The following is a 12,732-nucleotide window of genomic DNA, read 5'->3' as shown; positions in this document are numbered from 1 at the left end:
CGTTACCAAATACAGTTTCAATAGAACATAACAAAATTTGTCTTTTAAAAAACCCAATGTATTTCCAAAACATTCCAATATGATGACAATGCAACACCAGGAAGAACACAGGAAGAAACAAACGTTTCTACATTCATTTTAATTTGTGTGTTTTTTAAAAATAAATTTATTTTTCAGAAAATTTTATAAATTTCAATGGATCTCACTCATATCTAAAACAGTAGTTGAAAATTACATGCTGCTTAAAAAGGCTGTTGAAGAGCAGGTCCCTCAGATTGAAATTCCAGTGCTTTAACCACTCACCAGGCTGTTGCGCCCGTCAGATAAGCTCACTTGGGAAATAATGAGTCTGATCAGTTCCAGCTTTAAGGACGTGTCAAAGCGTGCAGACTGATCCATACACGCTACATCAAAATTGTTTTGGTTGTCAACATTTCCAGCAATGTCTTGTCAAAACATATCGACATTTCACCGCTTCAATGTGCAGGCAAATGTTAAGAGGCACTTCAACAAGACAACAACAACAACAGCAGCAGCAACAACAACAACAACAACACACACCCACACACACACACACACACACACACACCCACACACACATACACAAAACAAAAACCGGCTTGGCACGCACTGTTTGTCTTTCTCTCAACTGGAAATTTTCTATCATATTTCTTGATTATTTCTTTGAATACGTTATCTCTTTCATTACACTTCAATATACTGAAGACCATTGTGTTAACATTCTGCGAACATGACGGTTGTTACTTATATTAACAGTTAGAACGTTTGCCCTCTCACAAAAAACAAACTTTCTGAGGAAGGAAAAAACTGTGATAAATTATGGCTCTTAACAAGTTATGTTTAGCAAATGCAGGGCTGAAAAGAATGATATTTGAACTTTAAAACAACAACCGTAGGTTAAAATAGCTTTAAAAACCCTAATAATCAATTAACCTGATGTTGAAGTACGTGTGCATGGAGGATATGTGATCTTTGTGTTAACAACGTTGTGTCGAATAATTCATTTTGAAAATAAATTGTATGTATAGTTACTTGATTGTTCGGCTTGTCTTTCATTGTTCCGTTTGATTTGCGGAAGCGCGAGCGTGCGCGCGCACACACATTCTCTCTCTCACACACACCACACATACACGCAGCGCCACAAGCACGCGCGCGCGCGCGCGCGCACACACACACACACACACACACACACACAGCACACGCACGCACTGGCACGCCACAAGCACATCCACACATAATGAAGGAAAAGATCCCAGAAAAAAAATTAAACACACACACACACACACACACACCAAACAAACAAACAAACAGACAAACAACCCCCCAAAAAACTTCTATCAATTGTTTTTTTACAAGGAACAAGGTGGCAAAATGGTTAAAATGCTTTTCTGCCAATACAGTGTCCGTAATGGTCTGGGTTCACTTTCCACTCTCGCCCTTTCTCCCACGTTTGACTGTAAAATCGAACTGAGCATTTTGTCATTCGGATGAGACGATAAACCGAGGTCCCATGTGCAGCATGCACTTGGCGCACCGAAAAAGAAACAATTGCAAAAAAATGTGTTGTACTCAGGCACAATTCTGTAAATGAAATCCACTCTGATAGGTACACAAATATAAATGCATACACTCAGTGTTATGCTGCTGTCAGACATCTGCCTAGCAGATGTAGTATAGCGTATATGGACTTGTCCGAACGCTGTGGCGACTCCTTGAGAAACTGAAACTGATTTTTTTTTAACAGAATCGTCGGACTGAGAGGTACGTACTTTTGTGGCGAAAAATTGAAAGTGTAATAAATCATTGGAGTTTTCGGTTTTTTTTCTCTCCTGACATGTCTTTTATCCTGGTATTTCAAGTCCATGTGGACCCTCAAGCTGCAATAATATCAGTACTATAATGTGCACAAAAATTTTTTTACGAGGCTTTCCATTAGTCACTATTATTTCTTTTTTTCACAATATAGTTTGTTGTCTCAGTTGTTTTCTTACAGCCAATGTGGGCAGTTGTGGAAAGTAGTTGGATTCAGTGTGATTGGTGACTCCAGCTATGATTTAAAACATTCCTAAAGTATGACTGACTTGGAATGCCTGGTTGGCTTGCCCAAGTTGATTGTAGTTCACTGCCATTGCCGAGATATCTTTATGAGGAATCCATAGGGGACAAAACTGAGGCTATCAGACAAAAATTGACTTCAGAACACATTCAAATAGCCACCACTTTTCTGCCTTTGAGTTAATCTTATTTATTATCCTCCAGCTTTCTCTCTCTCTCTTTCCCTTTATAACATCTTTTTTTTGGGGGGTGGGTGGGGGGTGGGGGGAATTCAAATCAGTGAGCCCCAATTGCTGTGCTTGAGGGGCCCGGTTAAAATCAATCCCCAGCCATATATGTGCGGGGTGGGATGTGTACACACACACACACACACACACACACACACACACACAACACACAAACAAAAAAAAGCAAAAAACAACAACAAACAAACAAACAACAACAACAACAGAAAACAAACAAAACAAAGAAAAAACCACCAAAAAAAAAAAACAAACAAAAACAAAAACAAAAAAACAACAGACGGCCGCAACTGGGACCATGCAAATTCTATCTAAGGGAAAGAACCATTCCTTACACCGAATGTGACTCATGTTTCATCCCCTATGGACTTAAGGGGTTTCGAAACAATGACAGTGAACTGTCACCCCTACACTGCATGATCCAGAGATAAATATTCAAATTCAGCAGTGTTCCAATCTCTTCGGGTGTGTGTGTGGCGGGGATGGAGGTGGGAAGGGGGAATCGCACGCCATTGTCTTATCAAAGGTCACGGTACTCGAGAAGGTTGATAATGAGAAATATGAATGTGTGTGTGTGTGTGTGTGTGTGTGTGTGTGTGTGTGTGGTTGTAGTATACCTACAGATATGAATGATTGATACAAAAAGAATAACATGCATTGTGTGACCTAGCGAGCGCAAGTGCGCGTGTTTAGTATCTTTCTTGTCAGTCGGCATAGTGCGCACGACGAAAGTTGACTTGAAGTTGCTGAACTCGGATCTGTTTGTATTTATCTGCATCCGAGTGTGCACATGTGTGAATCACCATCATGGTGTGTATGTGCGTGTGAGAGAATCAAGACAAGACAAGACAAGACGAAATTATTTATTTTCTAGGATTATAGAAAAGCACTGGCGCGCTTTTTAAGAATATTTTTTATCCAGTCTCCGCGGCCCTGAAACAGGGTCCACACTACACAATACTACATTATGATATGTTACTGCGTGCACTACACACTGCTACTTAAAGTCATAGCATGCGAATACAATACTACATAAAGGCATAAACATGGTAATCGATAACACACACACACACACACACACACACACACACACACACACACCTACACACACACACACACTCTCTCTCTCTCTCTCTCTCTCTCTCTCTCTCTCTCTCTCTTAAACCTGACCACTGGGGATGAGATACGATCTAAATTTGTTTGGTTACTCGCTATGACAATTATTTGAGATTAAACATACACAACATAACAGGGTTTTTCATCAATGCGTATCTCAACCGTGTTGACCTCGCTGGCCACCTCCTCCGTACACACACAAACACACACACACACACACACACACACACACACACACACACACACACACACACACACACACACACACACAAAGAGACAAGAGGGAGAGAGAGAGAGTCACATAACACATACACACTGTAATGTAACGTTTCCATCACTCAGAAAAACAAATCATGATTAAATCCATTTGCATCTCACCCCTTTTCAAAGCGCACGTTCAGGTGTAAATAATGTTTCCTCACTCACCTGTCACTGAAACACATACACTTACACAGAATGAAATTTATGGAAAACTGTAAATGTAATAGAATTTATTATCATTCATTCAGACATTCACGTAACTATAACTGAAGGCACGACACACACATCACATCACTGCACAATGGGACTAATCCAAGTCTCTAAAAATAGGCTGCACATTCCTTGGCTCCTCTCCGTGTCTCTGAGTAGCCAACAACGGCGGTGCCCTCGGTGCTGTTACTGCTGCTGCTACTGCTGGTGGTTGTGCTGCTGGTCCTTGATCCAGTGCCAAGCTCAATCTTTACTGTCAAACAGAAGCATTTTATGTTGATCGTGTTCATTGCTGATCAGTTTTTTGACTGTTGTCTTGCCTTGTCCATTTGGTACCGTCAGTCACATGTGTGTGTGTGTGTGTGTGTGTGTGTGTGTGTGTGTGTGTGTGTGTGTGTGTGTGTGTGTGTGTGTGTGTGTGTCTTTGAGGGCTGGATGTAAAAACAACAACAACAACAACAGCAACAACAAACCAAACGAACAACAACAAAAAAACAAAAAAACAAACAAACAAAAAAAAACCTCAAAAAAAAACACACACACACAAAAAAACCAAACGAAAAACAAAACAACAACAACAACAAAAAACAAACAAACAAAAAACAACACACACACACACACACACACACACACACACACACACACACACACACACACACACACACACACACAACAACAACAAAAAACAAACAAACAAAAAAACAACAATAGCTGTGCTTACTCCACTACCCTCGTGAAATAAAAATTCGTTTCGTTTCGTTTCGTTTCGTTTCGTCTCTCTCTCTCTCTCTCTCTCTCTCTCTCTCTCTCTCTCTCTCTCTCTCTCTCTCTCTCTCTCTCTCTCTCTCTGTGCCCTGTTCAATTTCGCTACCCATACTAGATTCACTTGCACTTCATCCACATAATCATATTATCTATCTGTTACGAAATTATAATCATTTAACTCATAAAAGTTGTAACAATATTAGTAACTTCTAGCTTCTTCTTAATGTACCATTTATCATATTACATATATTTCACTCAAGCTATTCTTTTGCCTTTGTCATTTACAGAAAATGTCTTTATAAAGACTTTGAAACAACAACAAAAGAGCTTACAATCAAGTTTGAAAACGAACTAAGTATGATTATATGGTAACAATACTCTACTACCTACGCTAAAGTACTATGTCAAAATATATTCCCAAATCATAATATTCTTACCCGCACACACGCCGCTCCCGAGCACCTGAAGTCAATTTGGCAGCAACTGATATGTAAATTACAAGTGTCCGTCATTTATTTTATGTCGTGTTTCATTGTCATTCGTGTTGTTTGTGTGAGGTTTTATTATATCTTGTCGAAACAAAACTGAAAGTACGAATACAAAAATAAACAATTATGCCCCGTGCTCAGAATAGCCCTACAGTCATTGATGTGATGGCATCCATCAAACACACACGTACACAGACACACAGACACACACAGACACACGGCACACACACACACACACACACACACAAAGCGTCATATCACACACACACTGACACACACACACGCACACACAATGCGAACACACACAGTGCGACCACACACACACGCACACACACACACACACACACACACACACACACACACAATACAAACACATACACAATGCGAACACACACAGACACACACACACACACACACACACACACTCACACACACACACCGTGCACACACACACACACACACACACACACACGCACACACACACACACACACCGTGCACACACACACACACACACACACACACACACACACACACACACAACGCGAACACACACACACACACACACACACACACACACACACACTCTCTCTCTCTCTCTCTCTCTCTCTCTCTCTCTCTCTCTCTCTTTCTCGCTCGCTATCTCTCTGGGGGAAAAAAAGAAAAGATCGAAGAAGAAGAAAAACACAACATGCAGCGCCAGCCCTGTTCATTCTATTCTTCAGAAAATGAAGACACCACTGACTTCTACTGCTAGCACTGTTGTTGTTGCTGTTGCTGCTGCTGCTGCTACTACTGATATCAACATATAAAAAGAATGACTACAACAAGTGAATAAAATACTCACCGTGTCAAAATCACGTACCATATTGCGTCGTGCTACCAAGCTAGAATGCCAGACAGCAAACAGTCTCAGGCCAACACATGAGGAAAAAACAAAAACACACACAAAAAAAACAAAAAACAAAAAAAACAACAACAACCCAAAACGATAAAAACAAAAACAAAAAACAAACAACCCCCCCCCCCCCCCCCCCCCCCCCCCCCCCACACACACACACACTCACGCGCTATTTTGTAAACAGAGCCATGTGCGCCGTATGCTATTTATAGCTGATACATGCGAAACAATGACGCATTGGATCACGTGATAAATGGTAACACTCGCGGCTGGCGAATGATTGTTGTGAAAAAAAAGTTCGTTTTACACACTTTACAGTGGGTGTCATGGTTCAAACTGAAGGGTTTTTTTGTTGTTGTATTTTTTGCATACACTTCATGCCTGCTTTGCAAGAAACACGAAAAGTGCCGTAGCTCCAGGACGCGAAAATAAACCTGTGGTCACATCATTATTTGATCAGTGATGTTTGTCGCAGACGAGAACATTCATGAGCTCTCATCCATTGTTCTAAAAAATAGGTGGAAAGCGCATCCCACTGATCTAAAGATATTTAGATCAATTGCCCCCATCGGCCATGCCCCCATCCCCGTGCAGACCCTGTTGACTGTTTGGCCTTTTCACAACAGTGCCAATTTGTTTGTTTGGTTTTGTGTGTGTGTGTGTGTGTGTGTGCAATTAATAATCCGTCCTCATTTCCATTTTATTCGGACTTAAACGGCACGAATTTCATTCGCTGAATCTCAATACAAGATAAAAGGAGGAGTTTGTATTATACTCCATGTTTGGCGATACATATACTTTCCATGTCAAACTGATGCACACTAGGCCTATCGGTTTGCTCTGTTTGGCCAAACTTCGCGCAGCTAACAGTGAAAAGACTTGTCGATCCGCTCTTAGCCAATCAAACGCCTAAGAAAAATTGCATTTTGGGCGTTAACCTGTCTCCAAAGACAAGTAAGAGTTTCCCCCCCTCGCTCCATGAAACGATGACCCCGGAAGACACAAGTGATTCCTCACAACACACGGAAGATATTTTCACAGAACACGTCAGTTGGTTTGTTTCATGCTCTTGAGTAAAAATATATAGAAATGCTAACAAGACAGTATGATAGATGCAGCTCGAGTGGTTGTTTTTCCTATGTTTGATCAAAAAAATATATCGTTTCGGGTGTGTTCTTGAAAGACTGCAATGCGATTGGTCACCAAGCAATATGATGTCATGAACAGAAGTTTCGGTTTCGGTTTCGATCAACACGGCTTCCATGTTTGGTTTGACAAATTGAGGAGGTGAAATATTTAAGTGTCGAATAGACAGTATTCTTATTCAATTTCATTTTCAAAAAAGATTTGAAACACGTTCAAAGTTAATAATATCGCATTTTAGTATTTAGAATTTAGGATGCTAAAGTGTAGCAGCAGCATTTGACTGCCAAGGCCTTCAATATCGGTCTCCTTTTTTTGTGGGATGCATATATATGTTCTTTTACACGTACTGTAAATCACTCGGCAAAGACAATAAATTTTTCTTTTAAATTGATGTTCATGTCAAGGAGATTTTTGAACACATTAGTATTTTGTGCAAGTTTAGTTTCGATAGGTAGTGCATTCCATATAATGTGCAACTCAATTAGCTAATGAATTATTACTCCAGTGCTCTTTACAAAATTTCATCATTGAATTTCTTGTACTTTCATAATCTGACATTCTAAAAATATTATTGACATTGACTTCATTATAGCAATTTAACATTTTGTATGTTTCTATTAAATCCCCTCTTAGCCTTCTACCCTTTAATGAATACAGATTTAAGTGTATAAGTCTCTGTTGATAGTTCATAGATTTGCATTCTTTTAATAACTTAGTTACTCATCTTTGTACCCTTTCTGTAGCTATAGATTGTCTCTTGAAGTATGGGTGCCACACAATATTACCATATTCCACTTGTGATCTAACCAGTGCTTCATACAGTTTAAGAAATATATCTTTATCTAAATAGGTAAATGTTCTCTTAAATATTCCTATCATCTGGTTGGCTTTATTTATTATATACTGTATATGTATGTCAAATGTTAGTTTATTATAAAAAAAAATACGCCAAGGTCTTTCTCATTTTGACATTTTTCAATGTCCTGTGTGGTGTCTTCTATTATCACATGGTATTTTGTTTTCTGGAATTTTTCTTCCCATGTGCATTACTTTACACTTTGGGACAGAATGTTAATGTCGCTCTTAAGCATCCTAAATTCCTGATTCTAAAGTGCAATTATACCGTAAATCTGCAACTTCTGTGTTCTTTTTGTGAAGGGCAGTACTGGAAGCACAATATTTGTCCCTGCAGACAAAATTCTATTGTGGAAAATACCAGCCTCAATTCATTTTGCCAAAATGGCAGACATTGAATTCTATGTTATAAACTCAGAAAAATGCATTTGCAGTTTAGCTCGCAGATAAGTAGCTGTCTTGGTTTTTTTTTGGTTTTTTTTGTTTTTTGGTTGTTGTTTTTTTAAGACAGCCATTGCTGCAGAGAGTATCACAAATAACCCCCCAAATTAAGAATGAATCTGAAACAATATTTTTCAGTCCCACCCTATTAAAGAAGAATAATTATATTTTTTAAATAACAATATCACGTGTTCCTGCATTTATATGGCACAGTATTTGGATCAGTTCTATTTCAATAGCTGCCTGCAAGACCACCCAGACACTGGACTGTCTGATATTAGTACTGGGCTGTAGGATCAGTAGGAAAGAGTCAGTCAAGTTAAAAGGTGAACTTGTTTGTGGCAGTCTCCTTTTTGTTGTCAGAACTTCAAATATGAATTATTGTATTATATGAAGTATATCCCAGAATGGGTGGGATTGTGAAGGGGTGGAAAGGATCGCTTCTGTGGCTGGTGCTGTACTCACTTTTTGGGTTGGACAATTTTTCTGAACTCCTGTAAATTTCGGAGTGTGCATTTTTCTTAATGGCAGTCTAGTTCTCCTCTCCATTAACTTGGTTTTATATTGTACAGTTGTATTTCAGCAATTTTTTTAATCTTCATTATACTTTTTTCATTTAACAAATGATTTATGTGTTGTGGACCTGATCAGTACAGTTGTTAATTTCAGGCACCCAGTAATCCAGAAACCATGAACACCTTTTATATTTGTCCTTTCATTAATTTGTATGCTGAATTCAGTGCTAATTATACATGACCTTAGAAGGCTTTGCCTCTCTTGTTTTTTCCCCTGTAATTTAATTGTTGGTTTTTGCAAATAATAGATGCGGAGGTCATGCATCTCATGGTACAACTTTCGTGATGTTTGTTATTGCACAGACTGAGAATTGTTGTTTACATTTTATTATATGTAACAAAGCATTTAAAGCACAACTGAACTGGATGCCACTCGACTATGTTCCAGTTTTGTTGTGTCTTTGTTTTCCAATTGAGTCTGTTGTTTAAAATGAGGCAGGGGCCATTAAAAAAAAAAAAAAGTCTTTCCCCTTCCCAGCTTCCCAATCTGCTGCCTAAATGAGCTTTTAGTGAAAATTTGTTGCTGAGATGAATGTTGAGAGGAGAATGTCTCTTACGGTCTCCAGCATCTTTAAAGTGGTGTTATTTATTCATCATTTCATATGAAAAAACAACAAAACAACTATATCCAGAAATGCCAACTGTTATGATTTAGCTGTATTTTGTTATGCTCAATTACAGTTTGTTCCAGCATTACGCCAACATAAAAATTGTTCTGACAAGTTCATTTTCGACTTCATAGCATGGTTATTTGCTTTCCTGTGGTAACATTATCCAGACACTGTAGACCTATCGATCATAAGACCAGGATAGTCACTACTAATCTTAGTCTCACGTCAGTGATGATGCTCAGCTAATCACGTGCATGTTTACATTGAAACAGCATTGAGTGAACCAATCATCTTAATTGTTTACCTGAACAAGAGAGAACATGGCTGAATCAAGTTGCGCCTCGGTCAAACTATATCTAAACCCAGTGGATTAAACTAAAATGTATGTTTGCTGATGTAGCTTAGAGTGAAAGTGTTCATACCAAATTCAAAATTTTCCTACTAAATTTCCTGATTGTTCCTACAAACACTGCACAGTGATTGGCATCTCTTTACATCTGGTCATTCTGGGTCAAAGTTTGAATTAGAAATTATAAGCTTTACTTTACTCAGCAGTGCATCTGGGCATCATAAACTGATTAAGCCCCATGTTTGATTTTTTACAATCTATCTCTCTGTCTCTCTCTCTATCTATCTGTCTGTCTGTCTGTATCTGTCTGTCTATCTATTATATTGATACATTTTCTGCTTGTGTGTGTGTGTGTGTGTGTGTGTGTGTGTGTGTGTGACAGTGAGGGGAGGTTATACCTGATGGAATTTGATGGCTATTATTGTTACTTTTTCTTCTTTTCTCTTTTGATTCCAGCCATCATTATGAGCATTCGTAATGGAAGATTGCATTTGGAACCAAAATACAGCAGATTTCAGTGGCACACAGCGTTTTGAATTGGGTGCATTCAATAAAACACATGCAGAAGATTTTCAATCACCAAAGGATAACACTTCATCTGAGAGTGGAAACGAGGGCACAGATTTCCAGAGTCTTTCAGTCAAACCAGACCTGCGTGAAGAGGATCACCACACTGGAAATATAGATTCCACTGGCAAGTTTCAGTTTGTAACTGAATTTAATTTTGTTGAGCGTGAATCTGGAGACTATGTTATTGTTGACAGTGAGATCCAGTCAAATGAGACACATGTGAGACAAACATCTGGTCAAGGAGCAGACATTTTGGAAGCTTCGACATTAGATCTTGAACAAGAAACAGAGAACGATGCAGGTGAAACTAGCACAGGTGATTTTAATGCAGAATGCCCTCAAATAAACAAGGAAATAATGGGATGTGCCAACTGCAAGAAGGCTGATAACTTTCAAAATCAAGGACAACAAACATCATTGCTGATGGACCAGGAAATGGGACTTGAACGACAGAACAACCTTTCCAGGCAGAGGAGAAATACTGAAGAAATTGATCTGCCAGAGAGTATGATAACTTTCTTCAAATGCCATTTCTACATAATTGAGAATGAGATCCCAGGTGTAAAAATCCTACAAAGAAACAATGGAACAGAATTTCTCCAGGTCACATCTGAACAGTCTCAACATGACCTCTTTGGGCTGCTTTCAAGATTTTTCTCTTGTCAGATTCCTGTGGATGCTGCTCATACCTTGTATTTAGACAGTCCTGAAGGCTATGAAGCAATGAAAAGGATTGAGAAGAGAAATGAGTGTGTCATAAAGACACACCCACCTTCCATTCTGTTGACAGCCACATCTTGTGGTCACACAGTGTGTGTACATGAGGGGAGAATTGAAAACAACAACTGTCAAGTACTTGTGCTGCCACTTTGTGCTGAGCGGAGTGTGTGGTCACCCCAGATACAGCACATTCTCAGGAGAGGTTGGTTTTTTGTGTGTTTTACTGTCCACTCTTTCTTTATACATGAGCACACACACACACACACACACACACACACACACACGTACACACGTACACACGCACATGTGCATGCATTTGCATAGATGCAAACATGTACACTGATACACATACTTGGGTACATGAACACACACGCATATGCATAAACATGCACACACATTACATTTTCTTTGAACAAGTTTTTATTTTATAATACAGCTATATATGGCTGTTATTTCTTTTCAATGTAATGTCCTTGAGTAGTTCATAGTAATGGTAACTGCAACAGCAGATGCTTTCTATGTATTGAAAATTTAAGACAATGAAAAGAGAGTTAAAGAAAGGAAAACAAGAGACCCATGATTGTAAAGAAACCAGAAAAGATTTATGTACTTAATACATTAACAGTACAGCATTCATTCTGGAAGCCATATTTGATATTAGGAGGATAAAGCAATGTTTATCTTTTATGGGAAAAAAAATTCTTTACACTTTACAGTTCCCCCAAAAATATTCTTTACATTTTACAGTTCATAATATGACAGGTTTGACCATGAAATGGTTGCTGATGATAATTTTTTAATGAAAGGCTTCTTATGCCCTCAGGCATCCAGGACAGCAACACAGATCTGCCACTTTTTGTCAGATTTTGGTACTTAGATTAAAGATACAGAATTACATTTATACATATTGTTTAACGTGTGTTATGTTTTTAACAGCTACATTAAACTGTGAAAAGTGAAGGAAATAGGAATAGGAAATTTTAAAATTTTTTATTAAAAGCCAATATTTTGGTAAATGGAATGTTAACTTGTTTGAGATATGACAAGCTCTATATTTGATTTTGTTTTCAAATATAAACCTGAAAAAAAAAAGTGCAACATATGTCAAAAGTTCAAAAGCAGTTATTTTGAGGTATTTACACAGTTTGAATTTTTTTCCAGTATTAGTGAATGCTTGCCCAAGTATGAGGTAAACTGACACAGCATTGTCAATATCAGTATGCAAGTGAGATAGGTACATGTCCACATTTAAGGAGACTTAAACATTTATGTTGGATATCTTGATATTATGTTTGAATAAATTTTAAACAAGTAGTGTGCATTATTCACAGATACAGACACACACACACACACACACACACACACACACACACACACACACACACACACACACAGTGATGGAGGCAGG

General features: G+C 38.5%; 1 protein-coding gene across 3 annotated transcripts in view; it reads left to right on the top strand.

Annotated features, from left to right (window-relative positions):
* The first annotated feature begins 7,001 nt into the window (after positions 1 to 7,001).
* Positions 7,002 to 12,732, top strand: part of LOC143301246 (uncharacterized) — a 34,689-nt gene continuing 28,958 nt past the window's right edge. For 2 of the 3 annotated variants that reach the window (XM_076615404.1, XM_076615388.1), the window contains exons 1-2: positions 7,283 to 7,344; positions 10,491 to 11,526. In XM_076615404.1, coding sequence (XP_076471519.1) covers positions 10,512 to 11,526 — 1,015 coding nt within the window. In that variant the 5' untranslated portion in view covers positions 7,283 to 7,344; positions 10,491 to 10,511. Of the gene's footprint in view, positions 7,104 to 7,282; positions 7,345 to 10,490; positions 11,527 to 12,732 lie in introns of those variants that run through there. The other variant, XM_076615396.1, reaches the window with a different exon arrangement.

The sequence above is a fragment of the Babylonia areolata genome, chromosome 2 (assembly GCF_041734735.1).
Source record: "Babylonia areolata isolate BAREFJ2019XMU chromosome 2, ASM4173473v1, whole genome shotgun sequence".
NCBI classification, from domain to species: Eukaryota; Metazoa; Mollusca; class Gastropoda; order Neogastropoda; family Buccinidae; genus Babylonia; species Babylonia areolata.
Note: the sequence above shows the minus strand (reverse complement) of the source record. Positions and strands in the feature narration are given on the sequence as shown.